The sequence below is a fragment of the Dermacentor albipictus genome, chromosome 1, assembly GCF_038994185.2.
Source record: "Dermacentor albipictus isolate Rhodes 1998 colony chromosome 1, USDA_Dalb.pri_finalv2, whole genome shotgun sequence".
NCBI lineage: Eukaryota > Metazoa > Arthropoda > Arachnida > Ixodida > Ixodidae > Dermacentor > Dermacentor albipictus.
In genome coordinates this window covers 374,305,643-374,327,524 of record NC_091821.1, presented here as the reverse complement: position 1 = coordinate 374,327,524, position 21,882 = coordinate 374,305,643, and the positions used below count along the sequence as shown (strand labels likewise).

Below are 21,882 nucleotides of genomic sequence, written 5' to 3'. Positions count from 1 at the left end.
TAGAGATGCAGCTAGGATTGCAACAGAGTAGGGGTCATGCTCTTGTGAACATGAGGAAAAGGTTATGCTCTGTGGTATCCCGCATAAAAAATGCACATTTTATGCAAAGGTGTGCATGTGTACGTGCATATAAACTCATGTTCAATATGAGCTGCAACATGGTGGCATCGACATATAAAAGCTTGGTTTAATAAACACCAACATTAAGAATAGTGTTTAGCTCTCCTAATTTTTCATGCATGGGCGCTGCCGTGCAGCCTTGGAGCCCTTTAGACCCTGGAAACAGTGCTGCACCTCATACTGAATGTGACTGTACATGTGTGGAGCTCACATATCTGTTCACTGCTCTGTTATTTGCATGGCAGTGCTACTTTCTTGCCTTAGTGACACCTCGTATTGCTGCCATTGACAATGGCTGGAAGAGCAAAATGTTCTGTGAAAAAGCAATGTGACCTTTGTCAACACTCAACTCACCCACTGGAAGCTTGTCAGCAGTGATTTCTTCCACGTCCACATAGCTGGAACCCCCCTTGACCCCACCATTGTGGTTCAACTCATTGCAGTGGAAGATGTCGGGGCTCTCAGTGCCCACAGAACTAGCACTGGTCCCATCGCCAGCATTGTGGGTTGGGCAAGGAGATGAGTGCTCCTCAAACACGGCTATGATCTGCACAACAGGAAGTTGACATTCTCTCTTACTACTGAAGAACAAAAACAGCAGTCAATCAAGCAGAGTTAATGAAAGGCACACAACGCTCTTGTCTGATTGCAAAAGAGTCACGAGCTTAATTTAGGCTTATCTGGATAGATAATGCATTTCTAGGACATTCAGAAGCAATTCACAAATCTTCTGTATAGACCTTGCCAGACAACAATGCACAATTTATCCATTCATTGTGATAGTACTGTATGGCCAATGTTGATGATGTGTTGTGTTTTATGGCGCAAGGGCCAGGTATTTTTATTTATTTATTTTTATTTATTCCGTACTGCCAGCCTGCTTTAGAGGCCCTAGGCAGGAGTGGGACATACATAAAGGCTTTAAGAGTCAATAACATGTGAAACACACGAAAATAAAAAGAAGAGAAAAAAAAGGTGGAAACAAGCAAAGCGTCATCTTGGTACAATGCAAAAGAAACAACAATAAAAAGGAAGGAAGATATCAAAGAATTCTGCAATACAGCACACATTTGCAGAATGGCTTATACAAACACACACAAAAAGAAATTGACGGTGCCCTTAACATGATATAATCTATAGTGTACGGATTAGGATAGAAATCGTGGGAAACGTTTCGGTTCATAGATTAATGAGTGCGTGCATGAAGGACGATATGGTGGAGCTTTGAAGAACGTTTTCAGGCAGGGCGTTCCAGTCATGGATGGTTCGGGGGAAAAAGGACTGCTGAAATAATGTGGTATGGTGCGAATACTCGTCTAACCTGAATGAATGTGATGAACGCGTTGGGCGCCGGCTACAAGGGGTAATATACAATTTTTTATCTAATTTTACATGTTCCCGATGAATTAAATATAACATTTTGAGCCTGTCTCGATACCGTCTTGCCTCTAGGGTTTCCAGGTTCGCCTGCTGTAAAAGAGCGCTAGCTGATGTATCACGGCGGTAGGAATTAAAAATAAACCTGACTGATTTCCGCTGTATCATTTCAATGATATTTATGCTTACTTGTGTGTAAGGATCCCAGACAGGAGTAGCGTACTCTAACAATGGTCTGATGAAAGTCTTGTATGCTAATAATTTTATATTACATGTAGATTTAGCCAAGGTTCTCCTCAGGTATCCGAGCTTATTCATGGCTTTCTTTTTAATGTGAGCTACATGACTATTCCACCTAAGGTCCGACGTAATTACTAAACCAAGGTATTTATATTCTGTAACAGAGGATAAGTTATGGCCATTAATGCTGTACACAAAGGGTAACGGCTTCTTTTTGCGTGTAATGATCATTGATACTGTTTTTGTTAGATTAATGTTCATTTGCCACTCTAAGCACCAAGTCGCTATTGCTGTTAAAGATGAATTTAGGATCGTCTGATCTGCCTCGCTGTGAATTTCATGATAAAGTACGCAGTCATCTGCGAACAGTCGAATTTTAACTGGTATATTATTCACTATATCATTGATAAAAACTAGAAAGAACAGAGGGCCCAAGACTGATCCCTGTGGGATTCCAGATTGTACATCGGATAAGTCTGATTTCGCATCATCAACAACGACTGTCTGTCGCCTGCCCGTAAGATACGCCTCAATCCAGTGAAGTAGTGGCTCGTTTTTGAGAATAGGTTTTAACTTTGATAACAACTTCTGGTGGGACACACGGTCGAAGGCTTTCTCAAAATCTAAGAATATCATGTCAATTTGGCCTTGGCCGTCTAGTGCTGCCGCGATTTCATGCACTGTTTCTAATAGTTGTGTTACAGTGGATTTCCCACGACGGAAGCCGTGTTGTCGTGGGTCACAGAAGCCATTACTTTCTATGAAGACTGAGATGTGCCTAAATATTATGTGTTCCATCACTTTTGATGAAGTGCGAAGTAGAGAGATAGGACGGTAAGATTGGAGTAATGAACGGTCGCCTGATTTAGGGATGGGAATTATTTTTGCATGTTTCCAGTCACGTGGGATTTCTGCACATGAAAGTGATTTATTATAAATAACGTAAAGATATTTGGCGCACCATTCGGCATATCGCACCAAAAAAGCATTAGGTATTTCATCGATGCCTGGCGACTTCTTTATATCAAGATCAAGAAGCAAGGACAGTACACCTGCTTCGTTTACGTCGAGATCATCGATGGGTGGAATATTATTTAAAGCAGCTATGTGCGGTGTGTTTCCATCATCCCTCGTAAACACAGAGCAAAAGTACTTGTTAAGTGCATTTGCAATTTTCAGTTTATCTTTCACTATGAAACCATCCACACAAATATCAGACACGTGGGTTTTCTTTGGCGATAAGTACCGCCAGAACTTATCCGGGGATGACAGAAGAAAATTTTTTAAAACAACATTTTGATAATAGTCTTTCGCTTTCGAAATCCCAGTTTTTAGCTGTAGACGCAGGTTGGTTAGCTTTTCGGCGTTAGCCTTTGAGGGTCGTGCTTTATGTTGCTTTCTTACTTGCTTTAGTTTTCGCCCAAGTCGTACGAGGTCTCTTGTCATCCACGGATTCGTTTCACATACAACTTTCCGCTTTATGGGCACAAAAGTGTCGATACAGTTGTGAACAACATTTTTAAAGAAACACCATAAATTGTCAACGGACACAAGGCGAGATTCTGATAGAGATGCAAATACAGAAAATTTACTCTCTAAGGCATCAAGTATGTCGACATCACTAGCGAGCAAGAAGTCCGGAATCGAGTACTGGTTTTTAGAGGGTTTGAACCTGAAATTTAGCTCTAGTGTAAGGCATACCATTCTATGATCCGAAATTCCCTGGAATATGTCGACACTCGGATTACGATTGAGGACTTGGTCGTTCACAAGAAAGAGATCTAATGTGCTTTGCGCGCGAGTCGGTTGTTTTACCAGTTGAGTCAAAGCATGAAAAAGAACGATGTCAGTTAAAGGCTCAGCTGCCGCGCAAAGGGCATCAGGGAAATCAGTTGACCAGTCCACTGACGGGACGTTGAAATCACCAGCAAGCAAAACATTCTTGCCCTGTATGCCAGTTGTACACAAAAATTCATTCAGAGCGTCAAAGAATGTGTCACAATGTGGTGGGCGGTAAAAACCACCAATTATAAGATGGAAATCATCCAAAAACACTTTCGCGATGACGCATTCAGTGCCGGCAATATCAGGTAACCTTTGTACTTGCAAACAGTCTTGAAACAACAAAGCGACTCCGCCTCCGCGGGAATCTCGATCTTTCCTGTATATTTTGTACCCCGGTGGTGTTATCTCGAAGTCCAGGATTCCAGAGTGCAACCAAGTTTCAGTGATTATCATTACATGTGGCTCATGCGCCACTGCAATGCTATGCAAGTCGCAAATCTTATTTACAATGCTGCGTGCGTTTAAATTAAGGCATCGGAAGCTTTTTTGAGTGCCCGAAGAAGTTCACTGTTTCTTCCTAGGTTTTTTGGTGGGTGCTAAAACAGGAATTCTTTTCATTTCAGTAGAGTCCCAGGTATACATTTCTCTGTTTATAACGATTTTGTCATGCACAAGCCTCACTTTTTTGCCGCCCTTTCTGATATTTGCCGTGCTTTCCCATAGATGCCTTCTTATTTGCCTAGTTTCTGCAGAAAAGTCTTCTGCAATCGAGATTTCCTTTCCTTTTAGCTTAGAGCAGTTTCTGAGCACTTTAATCTTTTCACGGTGGTCAATGAGTTTGAGCACAACTGGCCTATTTTTGTTTCGCTTCTTTTGTCCGATTCGGTGAATTCTTTCGACTGTTGACACCTTTACACCGAGCATATTTTCAAATATTTCGGAAACCACAGAATTTGTATGGCCAAAGAGCACCAAATTGGCCAATGTTGCTAAAGAGGCCAATGTTGAAAGATAACAGTACTCTTTCTCATAGCTCATGATTGAGGTATTTCATGTTCCCAACTATTATTAGCAAGTAAACAATCAAGGATAATGGGCACCTAATTTAACCAAAGGAAGATCAGCACAAACTGTGCTGATCTTCCTTTGGTTACTGAAACTGAAATTGAAATGAAATGGTAATGAAATTGAATCTGAAATGGTACAAACAACAAAGAACCATGAGCAAAAGCTAAATTTATACGCAAAAGTTGTATGAACATTATAAAACAAAAGTGCCCAAACAGGTGCGATGAAAAAGAGTTTAGTGTATCAGGAGTGGACAAGAATGAGCACCACTCACTTGTTCTCTGTCATCGACGACATCATTGAGGTGGTCATCAAGGTCCAAGATTCCCCCATCATTACAGCTTTTAACATTATGTACAGTAACCCAGGTGTCTTGAGGCTGCAATGAAAAAAAAAAAACATGCATCCAGATGTTCAGAACAATGATCCATCTCTTTCAACAGTGCACGAAAGCAGAAAGTTGTTTCATGCATGTAAAGCATCCATGTTTCATCCACACGTGCCAATATAAACCAGTGTTTTCCTATCCCATTCATACAGAAGCTGCCACTGTCAATCTGCGCGTATATGTTCATTTATCTTAAGTGGTGAGGATCCACTATTACCACTGATGCAGATGCAAAATGTGTGATGGCACTGACTAGAGCTAGATTTCAACAACTTGACAACAGTCAATTGAAAAATGCAAACATGCATACGAACAAGAAATGAACCTGCAATGAACTTATTTATCCCATGTTATATTTCAGAGCTTTTGCACCAGTATACAGCGAAAATTCTGTAATTACTGCAAGAGAACCTATTCAAACAAGTGTGTAGTTTTTTCTGATTCATAAATGTGTGCAGTGGTACACTACTTCTGAACTGTGTCAACTATAATTCTAGTTATCCATTGCCTTAATAGCCCTAAAACACTAAATACCATATGAATTATTGTTATTGGTAAAGACAGGAGCACTAAAGTATATATTTTCATCGTTATGCTCTAACTTACTACTTGTCTGGCCCACAAGGGGAGAGGAAAATTGAAGCATTGGAAAGTATACTATTAAGAATTACACTGTGGGCATTGGCATTAATTGTCAAAAGGCTCAAAATACAATTGAAGGTAAGCATCCCCATTCAAACTCCTGTGCTAGAGACAGATGTCAAGACAGCTGCTCAGGGAGCAGAGCTAAACAAAGCCTTCCCTAGTGTCTTGATGGCCCAGTTATTGCACTCGGAAACTATTTATAGCACGGCAGCAACTCTTGGAGCTATAGCCACAACAAAGAAAGAGACAATGTCCAGGAAGGCAAGTGAACCCTACAAAAGACAGCTGGCTGCCCATTGTAGCTCAATGACAGGTAGTGCGGGGGATGAGGTGTCAAGTCACTGAGCTCTTGAAATCCAGAGACCTTTCCTGAGGTTGCTGTACCGTTGACAATCGCTCCGATGCAATTATTAATGTGACAGCAGCTGAAGAAAACTCAGTATTCCTGTTACGACTATGACTATTACTATGATTAGTGGATATTTGCACGAAAACTAATGAAAAAAGATGCAGTGAAGTCAAACCAATAAGACTGAATATCAATTGTCTACTAGTTCCTTTTGCAGCAGTAGTGATGCATTCAAATTTCACGGAAAGCTAACAGACACATCAAGGAAGGACAAATAATACATTAATTATAACAATATTTAATATTATTATTGTGTTATATATTAATAACAATAATGTCTAGTGCATTAAAATAACAGATGCACTATGGAAAGCTAACCAATTTAGTGTACAAGACAAGCTCATAGAATGAAGCACAAAACAATTTTTTAAGGCTTAAATAAGCATACATAACAAGTATTTGATAACCGAGAACAAATATAATTAAAAGCATTTGAGAAAGAATCTCCTCTCCAGATAGCATCTCCCCTCAGAACGTAAAAAAAAAAGAAAAAAAACTTGCCACGGCTGCATGTGTAGGAAATGACATTCACGGATGAATGTGGAGGAATTAGCGCATGCTACTTGATGCTCTAGTGTTACGAAAACGCCCGCTAGAAAAGCAACTCCAAAAGTTATCTGGACCAAGAAGCCTACTCAAAGATACCCCCCTTAAGCCACCTGCAACGAGTGCACTGCAAACTGCAATCGTCTTACGTGACAAACGCACGCCGGTCTCGAATCTGCGCCGGCTAGAGTGCGAAAATAGACCAGACACCAACGTGCCCATTCCGGCTCGGTGGACGACGACCACGACTAACGTGGGAACTTCTACTCCTCAAGCGAGAGAGACGACAAAGAGATGCGACCCATGGCGGTGCCTTGGCCAGCAAATCCAGCACACGGTCCAATAAGCATGCATACACGCGTCGCTGCCTCAACGACCGCCACCATCGCCGCGCAGACAAAACGAGGCTGCGCCGACGGTCACGGTTGGTGCACGCCACGGCTGATTCCAGGCGGCTCTTTTTTTTTTTTTCTTCTTTAGCCACAAACCCGGAGAGACCATTTGCCTCTTCTAGCCGAACGCCACGGGTTCGTCGATCTGCTGCTATCGCTGCTATACTCACAGGCCATCGTCCCGTGGCCACTGCGCCGCTGCTTGGAAGCACCATGCCGAGTGCGGACGATTGTATCGCACAGTAAATAATGATTACGCTATACGTGCGCACGTAAATTGCACGTTGCCAAGAGGTACGCCGAGTGCAACGATCAAAACACTTTAGGCCAGGTGATGAGGAGCTGAGATGGAGCACGTGGTGGCCGAGCAGCGCAGTCGAAGGCGGAGACTTTCAAAAGTGCCCGCTGCATCTGCGCTGGTCACGATGGCGATTCGAAATCCGAGCAAGCCTAGTTTGTCACTTTGTTTCGGGCGTAGCGGTATTCGGATTTCTATTTAATAAAAAGAAAGAAGAAGAAGAAGCAATGCTGGTCGGCAAAAGAGCGGAAGAGGAACATGAAAATTATGCAGAAACCATCGACGACGATGCCTTTGACAGCCACTATTTGTAACAGTGTTAGGTAGCGTTCGTTGTTTCGCGGTTGTTTCGCTGTGTGATTCCGTAAGAACAGACTAGTGTGGTTCGAGTGTTGTTGTTCTTCTTTTCTGCCTTGAATTAAGGTGCGGTGCCCCTAATCCCCAGAAAAAAAAAAATACTGTTAAGCCTCACAGCGTCTCAAATAATTTCATAGCTTTTGTGAATCCAGTTTCTGCATCGCTTCTACTGTGCTGCGACGCCACGACGCAGTATGTGGTCGTCACGTGAGAACAGCATTGCGACATTTTGACATACCTGCGGACAAGCTGTTATATTACATTATTTACAACGCTCTGGGGTTTGCCACTGTTTTTTTTTTTCTTACAGAATTTAGAGGTCTAAGGTCTTCATTTGATGCAAGAAAATGAGTAGTCGACCATGCAGTGTCAATACCCTTTACGGCCACGTTTTCATCAAGCTACAGTGTACTAGACGGTAATCGAGGGGCCCTAGTAGTTCGGCTATGGTTCGGCGACGAACGCGCCCCGCCACTGAGACTGCACGCCATTTGTGCATTTGCATCGGCGCCTTTGTACCTGCGGTGAAAGTACAACCACGGATAAGGGCGGAGTGAGTGAGTAAAAGCTTTACTGAAGATAAGTAAGGCACGACGGTTGGGGCCCCCATTCTATGTCCCCACTGGCACGAGGGGCTCGCTGGGCTTGGTCCTGAAGAGCCAATTGGCTTTCCCGACCCTCGTCCGCAAGCCATGCCTCCCACTGCCTATTCCTCATTAGTGGATGTTGGTGTATTATGAGGCTATCTGCGGAGGCCTGTTGGGGCACTCCCATGTGATGTGTTTTAGTGTGGGTGTGTCTGTGCACCACGGGCACTCGTCACTGAACCTCGTCAGGAACCTCGACGGGCACTCGTCAGATGCTGCAGGTTGAGGTATGTATTCGTCTGAATACGACGCTAGTCCCTCTCCTGTTGGCTGTTTAAATTGGAGTGAGGATGTCCAAAACGTCTCCGCTCCTGCCTTTGCTGTAGGAGAATGTCACGAGAATTCGGTGGAAGGTGGTCGCTAGGCCATGCCATTGCTCGGTCGTTTAATCCTCTAGCAATACGGTCTGCACTCGCGTTTCCTGCCAGTCCTTCGTGTGCCGGACACCGTATGATAGTGTGGTTCCCTTCTAGTTGATTGCCTAAAATGTTGATTATTGATTGGGAGTGCCGTTTCATTTAGGAAGAGGCGGCAAGCCACTTGTGAGTCGGGTAATGTGACAGCCGAATTGGTTTCGCGTTCGGCGTCCTGAATGGCCAAGGCGATGGCTGCAGCCTCTGCCACGGATGCCGAGGTGATTTTGAAGGATGCCGTTATGTTCTGACACGTAGAGACTATAGTGAAGGTGTCTGATCTGGTTCGACTGGAATCTGTATAATACACTCCGGTCCCATGCCAAAACATTCGTGAAGAGTCTTTGCCCTTGCTCTGCGTCGTCCGGGATGGTACTTGGGGTGCATGTTTGGGGGAATCGGGGCCACCGCGATGTGCGATCGAACGTTGCGGTCTATCTGTGCCGTTTCCTCCCCGCAATACTGGGGTCTCAGGGGAAAGCCTAACTTCACCAATACTTTCCTGCCCTGAATTGAAGAACAAAGTCGTTCTTTCTGAGCATATTACGTCGCGACTGCGTACTCTTCAAACGTATTGTGCAGACCCAGTCCCTCAAATCTCTGTGTGCTATGGCGCATTCGGGAAGACCCAGGGCGGCTTTGAAGGCTTTTCTTATTATTGTGTTTGCCTGTGCGATATCTTGGTTTGTCAAGGCCTGATACGGAAGGACGCATGTGATGCGGCTAATTACGAATGCGTAGACCAGGATGATGGTTTCTCACTCAGTTAGGCCATCTCTGCTTCTTGCCACTCTCCGTATCATTATTGAAGAGCCAAAGAAAGCTATTCACTCAAAATAATATACGTCTCACGCAAGAGAAAGACAATTATGCATTGAATTTCCCTTCGGCACCTCAACTCCGGCATCTAGGGTACACTCGGCGCGACAGGAGTTTACCATATTGGCTTGTCGAAACGCAACGGGCTCGTGGGAAATGCAGAACACGCAGCGGCATACACAAAGAAAACACGAGGAGAGCTGCGCAGGAAGCAGTCCCCGTCTCCCCCTGTACCAGAGGGCAAGTCGTGCACTTCCGATGGATCATCGCCCGAGTCACCTTTCATTACGACCCGATCACACCATCGCCAGACAATGGGCTCCGCATACCGGCATCAAACGTGACGGATAACGACCGCGGCGATCAAGGCTCGCTGCGGTGTGCTTGCAGCACAGCGCATCACGTACGGCCGACCCATGCGCAACCCCCGCAGCAGCGCAGCAGAAGAGAGGGACGCAGCAGCAATTACTTCTTGCGGGCACGAAACGAACATAAGACCGTCCCGTTGTCCGACGAGGAGAAAAAAAGACGAGCCACAGACAAGGAATGGAACCGGATGGAACGCAGCGAAAGTAAGCATGCAGTTCGAGATAAAAGATGGCGGTAGTGAGACGTACAGACTAGAGTTATGCTACCGAAGGTGCTCGGTAGCATATACGATAACTCTAGTACAGACCACGGTCCTAACTGCAATCGTTTCCTTCTTGCGCACTGCACGCACATACGCCGACGCGAACTCGGGAGACCTCGCCCTAACTTTGACAGCAACCGCGTCATCACGACGTGTCCCACGTGGCTATAGTGAACTAGAATGCGAACTACAGTTGAAACTCGATGTAACGAAGTGATGACAAAGCTCGAATTATTTCGTTAAATTGGGAAGTTCGTAAAATCGAGAAAGGAATTTTTCGGTCCTTCAAAATCTAAAATTGTAACGCGGCGACACGAAAAAGCTACCGCGGCATTGTATTTGCCGCTAATCCAGCCATCTCTTTCATAAACCATGAAATAACGAAAGCAACCACCGCCGCCCCTCCTGAGGCGGTGTTGAGTCGGCTGTTCCGTGCATGGGCGTGACGTGCAGCCTTGTCAAAATAAAGCTAGGGATGTGACCGTGGCGCCTATAGATGTTCTAACGCGATAGCTTTAGAGCGCACGCTCGAAGAAAAACCCGTCTGCTTCAATATTGGAAAGAAATCGCCGTTTTTTTTTTTAACTCATTTATTTCAGGAAAAACTTCGTTAAATGGAGTTCGGCCCTTGTTTCGTTAATTCGGTTTGACGACAACATTGGACCCAACGGGTACCTGCCGGGGAATGGAAGTTTATTCTTTAGATGGGAACTTCGTCAAATCAGGTTTCGTTAGATCTCGAGTTTTAACTGCAGCATTCTAGTTCACAGCCGACGTGGCATAGGCATCCTTTCACGTGCGTCTCGCTAGACGATGCGAGAGGGCGCTTTCTATTGTTGGCATCGTCAGGTAATGGCCGTGCACGATCGACGTCGGTGTATGCGGATGACTGCAGCCATGCAGACGACCGCCGAGCTCGCCGTCTCTGTCGCCGGGCTCTCGTCTCGTTTCCGCTGTGCCCGCGACGCCTATTGTGTGAGACCGGCTCGCGAATGGAAGAAGAGACGAGAAATAAAGTAAAAAGAAAAAATGCGGTCGTCGTGTGCACGCGTGCATCCCGCGCGGCGTGACCTTCTCTGACAAGGTCTCTCTTGGTCCCGGGCGCCTTGGCATGCGCGTCTCTTTCAGAACGCGTTAAGGACGCGGCGCAGCAAATAGGCCCCACAGGAGCTACATCTATTCAAGATTGACGTCAACTTCAAAACGACGACTTAACCAACCAATAACGTCACTTCAGTATAGAGCTCACTTTTAAGTGACTAGAAATAGTTTCGGGGACTTTGTGAGCACCGTGGTGGTGCTATAGCACGTTCGCCGGCGTGTGTGAAAGGGGCTCTAATCCAATCTGCAACCAAGGGCTGAGAAGATGCAAGAGCTGAACATGGCGTTGGAATGCGCCGTTGCTGCGTTGACACTTTGACGGCATTTCAAGACAGGGCGAAAGCTGGGTCGTCGCTATATGCCCATAGTCGATAGCTCCGCCAGTGGTTGTCGGCCCGTAAGCAGCATTGTATAAGCTTTGCAGACGTACTGGCGCAGCCTGCGTTGAGACTGCGTATGAATGCCTCTGTTGTGACCCATATGTCAACGCGGCGACAGCAATAAGCTTCGGGTAGTTAAGTAGTGCAGCTCATAGGCGTGCGCGCAGGGGGCAGGGTCCGGGAGGGGCATTTTCTCGAACAGAAAGAGAAAGCCGTTACTGTCCTTTCTTTTTCACTATAGTTAGTAGTATAATGACTGGTGCATGGTATTATGCACCATGTCTGTTGATGAAAGCTGTGGATGAAATACACATTGCAAACCAGCCGAGCGCACTGTAGAAGTGTGACAATGTAGAAGTGTGACAAGCGATAATTGAATGAATATTATAATATATGATGGCTTTTCGTTTTTTTCCCTCCATTTTCCAGGAAGCTTTTCAGCATGGGTAGAACGCGAAAAAGAAAATAGACGGGAGCTCTGCAAGATAGTTTGAGCCCGTCGGTTATGCATGTCCGTCGCACCACATATAGGCCTCATCAGCGGAAAAGACGAAGTGAAACACAGCTCGCAATAAAAAGAAGACACGCACCTCGAAATCCAATTCTAAAGAAATTTCCGTACGCAACTATACACAGAGAGGACCATCCGTGGCCCGCATATGTCACAACAGGGCATGCACGTGTTGCAAGAGGGCACGTTGAGTTCGGCAGGAAGAAAGAGAGAGAGAGAGAGTTAGAAACGTCAGGAACGCCCGCTCGCTGTCGTGTACGCGTGCGCACGCGATTGCTGCGGATGCGCCAGGAATGCGAATGCGCTGTCCGACGGTTCTCCAGTGCCACAGACGCGGCTGCATCAGCCGAAGTTCCCACACAGCGGCCACAAGCATGCAGTGCACGCGTAACAAAACGAGCAAAGCACAGCTGCACTGCACACTTGTTGCAGCATACAACGGCCGACCTCAACTAAGACGCCGCCACTATGCACGGTCGATGCATGCAAGCGCGTAATATACGTGGACGCTATTTGGCACAGGCAACTCGACGCAACTCGAGGTATAGCACCACACGCAGTGGTATACACGCGTCGAAGCACTGCCGCCTCAACCGCAGTGCGGGCTTCCCATACTAGACGGCCGTCGGTATAGCTTGCAGATGCCGGATGGATCCTATCGCAACGGTGTTTCGAAGCACACCGCGAGGCCGCCGCACCCCCGTGCATACAATGAGAGGTTGCCACACGCGCGCAGTCCAGTCGCGTGCACGGTGCTACTAAACGCCGCATCGCCCACGCAACAATTACGCGCGGCAGAAAAGAAAGAAGCCGGACAGCGCCTGCTGCCGGCAGAAGCGAAAAACGGAGGCGGCGGCTCATGGACGCCCTCGGAGTGGTTCGCACGCAAGTGTACGCAGGCACGCACGAATCGTTCCCAAGGACCGCGAGGAAAAGGTGAACGTTCGCAGGCGAGGAACGCGGGAAACTTCGTATTGCATACTGCGTGCTCGGGAGCTAAAAAAAAAAAAAAATGCCGCGTCGAGTTGAGCTGGAAAGAACAAGAGCAAGAAGGACGGCCGAGAGTTGAGCGCGAAACAAAAGACGCAAAAAGAAGAGAAAGAAAAGAAACAAGCAAAATAACAAAATAGACGACGCTAATCGCGGCGCGGAAGCGAGCTTCATGCGTGCTGCTGCCGCTCAATTGCCTCGCGCGCATGCATGCGGGATGAACGCGGGCATCGAGAAGAAGAAACGCCTCCAGGCGCCACTTCCTCCCGAGCGAGGAATGCCGACCGGCGCTCATTAGACGCGCGTACGTGCTCGAAATCTTCTCCACGTCCCTCCGACGCCGCCGGGCCTCAAGTGCCTCGCTGGCGCTTCGGCAGAGCAGTCAATGATGTGCAATCAATCGACTTACAAAGTCCGGGCGAGAGGACTTTGGATAACGCTTGCTGACACCATGGTCGTCATGCTTCGTTCGCCCGCACCCCGGAGATCCTACTTTGCGACGTAATCTTGATCCACGAAAAATATAATGGTTCGACCTGTTTTTCTTTGGTAGTAGCTGCATGCGCGCGTCCTTTGTAGTATGTAGGTAACCACAACACGCAAGCTGAAGCACGGCTGCAGCTCTTCCAGCTTTTCTGAACGCGTACAAAATTTGCCTCCTCTGCATGCTTGCAAGGTAATTGTTGAACTACTCCAGGGATCCCCAGTTCGAAGCGAACATGAACGTCATGACTTCCGTGAAGAGGAGAACACTGTTTGAGCTGCTAAACCCGAGGGTGCGCGGGATCGAAACACGGATGCGGCGGAGGCATATTCTGGTTTTGGCACGTGAAACACCAGAACTTAATTTAAATCCCGGTCGCGGCGGCTGCATTTGAATGGGGGCGAAATGCAATAACGTGCGTGTGCCGTGCATTGGATTCACGTAAGAGAACCCCTGGTCATCAAAACTAAAACCATATCGTGGTTTTAACACGTAAAACCGCAGCTCTTCTTAAATACTGCTTCCACTACGGTTGCCTGGGCGACTGCTCGCAACCTGTGTACCCTGGCACAATTGGAATTAGCGATGCATTCCGCGCAGCTCGATTGGTAAGAGAGAGAGAGATATGGAACAGATGGCATAGTTCTTGAACAGCAATGGTCGTGTGCAGATTGCCCTAAAACGTTTTTTTTTTCTTCGGGAGATCGAGTGCGTAGCTTACAGAAACCATAACGTGATGAAAGAACGTACCCTATATCTTTGCACCATACGCAGCTAAGTTCTGAGTGCTACAAGGAGGTTGTGCTTCAGGCAATCTGATGATCTACAAGTAAATCTGAGCATTTCTCGCCTCGAGCAGAAAAACGGCGCCCGTGTATATATACGACCTCCGTTTATACTGCGGACGTGAAAACGTTGACATCGAGCGATCTCTCTATTACGCCACGACTGGAGCTTTGTCTCGGACACAATTCACCGAGCCGTGCAATAAGCCAGTGTACTGGCTTGTGTAACATGCTTATATCTCCCGACAGCTTATACACTGTCTCTGCCTATACAGCGGTTGGCGCGCGCCGCACCGGAAAGCCGTCGGATGTTGCGGCGCCGGCAGCGGCAGAGCGAATCGCGGGCCCACTTCACATCCAGCCGAGAACCCCGCAGGCGCGTGTATAGGGAACCCAAGCTCAAGTTTGGGCGCGCGACGACAGCGCGCACTGCTGCCCCGACGAGCGAGCAGTGCAAAACTGGGGATAGACGGCGCCCGCGCCGCCAGGCGCAACCAGTTTGCAGGCGGCCACTGCACGTGCGCGCCCGCGCTATTCAGTCGAGCCGGGGCACTGGCGCGTCGCGCCGCCAGCTGGGAACGTTGTCAAAAGGCTTCTTGCGCGAAGTTGACTTTCCACAATGGCAAAAGCGGCCCCGCCGAAGCGAAAGCGCGGTCCGAAGTACTGCTGTGTCGTGGGCGGGTGTGTCGTAACGAGCCCCTAATTCTCGTACCTTCAGTACTGGCACAGTTACTTCACTGAAGCAGTGCATTCTACAGCACGAATGTTTTTCTAACTCATTTGGGAAAAGGTCCGAGACATCTTGTTCCAGGCGTCTCTTTGACTTTCCGCTTGGCTTGCCACATTTCTGTGGCTCGCTGATGCATGAATTTACTTCTTTATTGTTGAGGTAAATGCACACCGCAGCTGCGTGCTTGCACTTTGCCGTAATGGCAGCTTTGCAAGTGCATCTTCTTCTCGAAAGCAAGAATTCCTCTTTACATGGCACGACCACTGCAGCTATGAAAGAATGAAAATAAGGGTGAGACAGTGAAGCCATTTGCCGCTACTTTTCAAATGCAGCTGCCTTCCAAACTTGCCTCTACAAATATTCAGCAACATGGCGTGGTGGGCATTTCCAAAGCTAACTCCAAGTTTGCACCGTTGCCCTATAAAGCGAAAATAAAGACAACATGATATGCTTACGTTTACTAATATAAACATTCAGCACATTGTTTTGAGTGTGCGTTCACTAGCGCGCTAATTACGCGAGCGCATCACGCGCACGATACCATATCGCGCCTTTAATTCTGCATCACTCACACTGAACCGCGTTCGCGCAGCAGGTTTTATGCGCCTGTAAAGCCGATACTTTCACAAAACTCGAGTGCAGGCATGACGCGACCGGCGAAATCAACGAGGTGAGCAGTTCAACTAGCTTCGCAGTGCTTAAATTTCAGCTGCCTCGCCACCAAGTCAGTGGGTGATCCTCCAACGGGCGAAGCACAAGTGTTGTATCTTCCCAGGCTTTTCAGTGGGATGCCATGGCCGTACATTTATTTTTTTTAGCACGCCGCAAACGTTCGACCCCGACAGTAGACGACAACAACTGTAAGGCTGCCATATCAAAACAACTAAAGCATACGCTTCATATTCGACAACGAAAAACATCGAGAGTGCGCGGCTTCATTTCGCAGTGTGTATAGACAATCAGTATTTTTAACATATGACAGAATGACCCTCCCCTCGAGGTACAAGTCGTACACGATGTTGTCGCTCACTTGGGAAATACATTTTGCATTGAGCTGTGCCTCGTTGCCGTTGATTGTCTGCTCCACAGAGTTTACGTGACTGACGAGCTTTTCTCCTTTTAACAAGTTGGCTTTCCAAAAATAGCTGGCCGATCTTTTTGAAGCCGCACTGAAGGCGATACATTGTGACGCGCCGCATGTGCAAAGGGAGGAGAGGGCCCTGCACGTGCACAAAAAGCGAGCGGCTGCAGCGCGGCGCAGCAGAAATGCGCAGTGGATATTCCCAGTTTCGACTTTTTCTGCCACAGATGGCGCTACCCGTCAGGAGCAGTGGCGCCGCTCGCGGTGCTTGGGTAGCCTATAGCTTCCACCGGTGGGCGCGGTGAATCACCCATGCACGGGTACGCAGCAGCACGCGCCGTTCGAAAATTAATGCACGCGCTGCGTGCCAAACAACGCGCTATATAGTTGTTTATACGCTGCGCCACCGTTGGGCTAACGTTTTAGAGCGCAGCTCTTTAGCGGCGAGCGCCGGCGTAACCAAGCGAACGAGCACAGCGAAAGACGAAAGAGCCAACGCGGAACGCAGCGGGGGGTGAGAGACGCGATGGAACAAAGCGGAGGAGGAGGGTATGGCGAAAGCGCGAGAGGAAAAGCGTAGTGCGGCGACGACGGCTACGAGATGGCGCCAGAGTAGCGCGTCATTTGGGAGGTCTGTCTGCGGTGGCTGCTGCTGTAAAACGCGCCCACGCGTCACCAACACGCTGCATCACGCGGTCTCCAGATTACATAACGAGGCAGTTGCGCCACACTTCGATCCTCTTGCAACGTGCCACACGAGACAGATTGCCCGCGCCAGCCAATACATGGCGAAATGAATGAGCACATACAGCTGCGCTCGAATTCCGCAATAGGCAGTATCGTAATCGTCGGTGATTTTATTTCTCACAGCCTTCCAGCAGATATTCCCTTGACTTCCTGCGTCGCACGAAGACCGGTACAGGAAAACATGGCGCAAGTGCTTGCATAACCTGCTGTGGATCGGCTGCGGCTATAGGACGCTCCGTTCACTGTAGTGAGCATAAGGCTGCGGATTCAAATTTTGGCAGCACTCTGGTGGGGCCGGTATTGGAAAAAAAAAAACGAGAACAACCGAACAATAAATAGATAAATAAAAGGAGCGCAGCTGTAATCGAGCGCGCCAAGAATCAAAATAAAGCGGAGCATGAGGTAGGCGCGGACGAAGCAGAGAAGGATGGACGGCAGGGCCGAATGTCCTATGTATCCCAACTTGCTGAACAACGTGCACATGCGTACAAAATTGTGTATACGGTAACCACTCGGGGCCCGGGCGCAGCCTTGAGACTTTATAGACGCCGTCACTCAATCAACGAAGCACTTAATGCGAAACCACGAGAGAGCCGAGACAGAAATAATATACGAAAAGCTGCAAGGAAGTTCGCAGCCAAACCAATTAAGGTTAGCGTGCTTTCATCGCTCTTGCGTTCTTGGAACGGTTCCATCGCCATTGGCAACTTATGAGCCACGCCACACACTATATATATACACGCCGAAAGAACAAGGACAAGAAGGAGAAAGGAATTCGTACGAACATCGCGTATCTTCCATGCCCGACGCGTAAAGCCTTGGATCGTCGCTTACAAAGAAAATTCGCCAGGGACACGCAGGCAGAACGCAACGCCGCCTGTCTCGTTCTCTTCTGCGGGGTCAGGAGTGCAACAGCAGCATGCAGCACCGAGGTCGGCGGCGCTCAACTGAGCGCACTCGGGCGAGCGCCTTCGTCAGAATGCGTGTCTGTATAGCATGACGGCGACTCGCCTCGTGGAACCCGTACATATAGAGGCTGCCACACGGCCTTCAAGAGTTCTATCTATACATATATGCTACGTGTGACCAGGCTATCGCACCGGAACTGAACCGAAAACCGAAAAAAAAATAGGTTATTTTTGCTTGCACCGCAACTGAATCGGAACGTTGCGACTTTTCTCACTCCGGAGCAAAACCGAAAGGAAAAAAAAATAACGCTTTTCGATTCAGGCTGGCCAACTTTTCGGGAGCTTTTCATCCATGCATTGCCTGCATTTGTGGCTCAACTATTCTATCTCATTTCTACATACGCACCATCTTCCGTTGATTTAAAAAGTAGCAGCACCGTTAGGATGGTTTTCAGCGTATTGTGTCAGGGGGCAGGCTATGTACACGTGCTGTGTTGACGCGACAATATTTACATCGCATCCGACGGACGGACTCGCCAGGCTGTGACGCGTGCAAAGAACCCGAGACAGTGGAGCACATAGCCTGTCCTCAGTATGACTGTGAACGGCAGGCGTTGATCTTTTTGTTAGCGCCAATTAACGACAGGCCGTTCAGTTAAAAAGTGTTATTGGCACATTGACCAGACATGTCAATGAAACGAGTCGTCAAGGCTCTCATGGAATATTTAGTTAACACAGGCCTATAGACTCAAGGCTGTGAACGGGTCCTTCAAACACGAAAGTGCATAATCGCGTCGTACTGTCTGTCCTCATCATTGCTCATCAGTCCTGGCCATATTTTTCTCATCTTCCCTTTCCCCCTGAAGCTGGATGAATATCCGCTTTTTCTCAATATATTATCTCTATTCTCTCGCTCCTTTCCTCAATCAAGCTTCGCTTTACATAGGTTCCAGCATTGGTATTGGATACGCATAATTCTTTTGTAGTTACGTGTGACCGGAAGAACAAACAGGCGTAATATTTTAGTGCAGCTTAGCAGCAGCGTCGAATTGTTGTACAAAATAAAATTTTGCCGTCTTCCCGCAATTATTCTTCAGTTATGCAAATTAATTTGAATCCCTTCGAACCGTTAATTTTTTCACTCCGGAGTTTAAACGGAACTTAACCGTTTTCGTTGAACCGAAACGAAAAGCGGAACGAAAGAAGTTTCCGCTCGACACTCTGCGTGTAAACAGCTCCTCCCATATATGACGGTGTTGCTATACACCCCGGGGCTTAGTGGGCCAGCAAGGACTTCGTCTGAGCGTATCGTTTAGTGTAATGAACAGGAAGGCATGTGTCACCATATATGCATAAGTTCATTTCATGCGCTGCAGAAACGCAAGCAGAATGGCGCGACACCTCATTGTCCACCGGTCGTTCCAGCAAAAACTATTCAACATATCGCGCGAGAAAACCTCGTTCTCCTGCTGTCTAGGAGCCCCTTTCTTTCGACAGTGAAGCGCATGGCAGGGCCAGACGTTGCGTTCAGGAGCAGCAGAGCACGATCGACATTAAAGGCACAGCTCTCCAGTTTCATCGGCGGCATGTGGTTATGGGCTCTTGCGAAAAGAACACAAGTGAGAAGCTAAACTAACAAAAAGCGCGCACACAGTGTAGAACGCAGCGTCGGCACGCAGTCTGTCATAGGAGTATTTCTCGTTGGACTATAGCTGGTGAAACCTATGCAGCTTTTAGAATTAGGCGCAAATTGACACGCATGCACAGACACTGTCTGTCCTCCTCTGTGTATGTGCGCTGAATTGCGCCTCTCCTCTAACAACAGTCTATTATGCATGTCCGTACAGAGCTCGGAACCCGAAGAAGAAGCCGGAGCCTCCAGAGCGAGCGTTCTTTTGAAACGCTCACCCAGGACGTTCTGTACTGACAGTGAACACCGCAGAAAATAAACATCGAAAAGTGGTACACTGGTGACGAAAGAAAGAACACATATACAGTCGAACCTCGTTATAACAAAACGGGATATAACGAAATAATGGATATAACGAATTAAGTGAAATCCACTTGAAATATGCATTTTGCTTACTACTATAGCCCGCACTCGCCCAGATCGCTTTTAAACGTGGAACGCCCAGTCTCGCAGAAGACAGAACCACACACATGCCTGGCTCCTCTCGAACCAATTTCAGGCCCCTCGCTCTTTCACCACTTGTTTCAGATAAATTGCCAGTCATCCAGTATACAAGACCACATATCTTCATTGTAAAAACCGAGGACGGTGCTCCGCAACACCGCTCGCTCGTATATGCTGTAATATTGCTCGTTATTCGCAGCCTGCACACATGGTGAAACCGTAGGACTGGACGGAATTATTGGGAAACCTGTCTGTATTTACCATACCCATCAGCTTACCGGAGCACTATGACATGCTAACAAGAAGTTATATGACAGTTCCGAGTCAGCAGATGGCGGCTGTTACCGCAAATTAGAGTACAGTTAAGACCACATCAACGAACAGAAATACAACGGACGAAAGGAATCCGCGACTATACTTACAGGGACGAAAACGGAAGCAACCGGAGGGTATCCGCAATTTGTGGCGCCGGAAGTACGGAACATGGTTTCTCGTCCAGCGAGTGCGAAGACTCGCAGTGGTCGCGAACCCGAAAAACAGATCACGCACGTCTAGTACCACGCTCGGCCTAAGGAACTGCCGGGAACCGCAATGCTCAACACGGGCACATGAACGCACACACAATCGCGCCGGAGCAAGTGCGCTGGAGGCAACGGGATCAAAGCGTCGCGGTTATTTTGCACGGCGACGGCGCTGGTTCCTGTTGCCGCTCGCTGCCGAAAACCAGACGGGAAATCCGCAAGACCGACGCTTGTAACGCACGTTCGGCCGCTGTCCCGCTCTCGAAAGCTTCCTAAGAGCGGCCGGTCAACAGCCCCATCGATGAGGTCATCGTCGCAGATGAAGTTCCGTCACCAGAGTCCAGAGCCGACCACGCAGTGCCGAACGGTGCCATCCACATCCGCGACGGGCTTCGCAAAGTGTATGCGCAAAAACGCGCGCGTCCCGAGCTGCCGGTTTCCCAACGGCGAGCAACGGTCTCTCCCTGGGCGCGCCGGCCTGGCCGGACAGGCCGCAACCGTGGCGAGGGACGACCCCGCGAGAGAATGCCGCGCGTCAACTAATCCCGCCGGCTCGCTCATGGCGAAGGAAGCCCGTGAGACGGGGGCCGCCGGTTCGGTCGGCCGGCCGGGAATCGCCGCAGCTGCTCGGCCCTGTTGCGCCGCGAGATCAGCCGAGCGCGTAATTCCCGTATACCCGCGCATCTCTCTCTCTCGCTCATCCTCGGCCAACGAAGACGAAGAGGGAGGAGGAAGTTATTATTTATTTATTTATTGTTTTGAACACATATACACATATACACACGTATTAGGAAAGGGAAAGCGAGGGGCAGGCTGGCAACTGCCACCGGAAGGGGCACAACGCCTGCCTATCAGTTGGAGGAAGTTGGAGAGGGCGGCGGAATCACGCAACCCCGCTGAGGCCGTGGTCAGAGCGGGCAAGTTCGCCTCGGTTCGAATGAACTCACGCTCAAAGCCGACTCGAAACTGAGATAACCCACGCGGCGCGGTGCACTGCATGTCATCATCATCATCATCATGGTTACGCCCACTGCAGGGCAAAAGCCTCTCGCATACTTCTCCAACTACCCCGGTTATGTACTAATTGTAGCCACGTCGTCCCTGCAAACTTCTGCAAACTTCTGGCACCGCACTGCATGTGCGGTGCCAGAAACTCACTGAGCGTTTGCCTGTCTGCGCAATTTTAGAAGCCTTCGAGGCAAAAACACGAGCTCGACACACGAGCGTGTTTCGTCGTTTGAGAGAACGATGAAATATTCTTTTGCTGGTGCATGTGGGCCGTAAGGCTGGTAAGTTCATCGTCACATGACCACAGCGCTTGCAGGCGGGACATTATACGCATTTGCGTTGTCTGCCTTGATTCGTCCTGTCCGCG

The 21,882-nt window shown here is 48.3% G+C and overlaps 1 protein-coding gene across 11 annotated transcripts in view; it reads right to left on the bottom strand.

The window, feature by feature from the left end:
- Positions 1-21,882, bottom strand: part of baz (par-3 family cell polarity regulator) — a 248,899-nt gene that overhangs the window by 60,394 nt on the left and 166,623 nt on the right. For 9 of the 11 annotated variants that reach the window (XM_070531901.1, XM_070531906.1, XM_070531902.1 and 6 more), the window contains exons 2-3: positions 4,865-4,969; positions 475-667 (exon numbers count right to left, since the gene is read on the bottom strand). In XM_070531901.1, the coding sequence (XP_070388002.1) occupies positions 475-667; positions 4,865-4,969 (298 nt within the window). Of the gene's footprint in view, positions 1-474; positions 668-4,864; positions 4,970-7,140; positions 7,328-20,408; positions 20,921-21,882 lie in introns of those variants that run through there. The other 2 variants (XM_070531903.1, XM_070531905.1) reach the window with 2 other exon arrangements.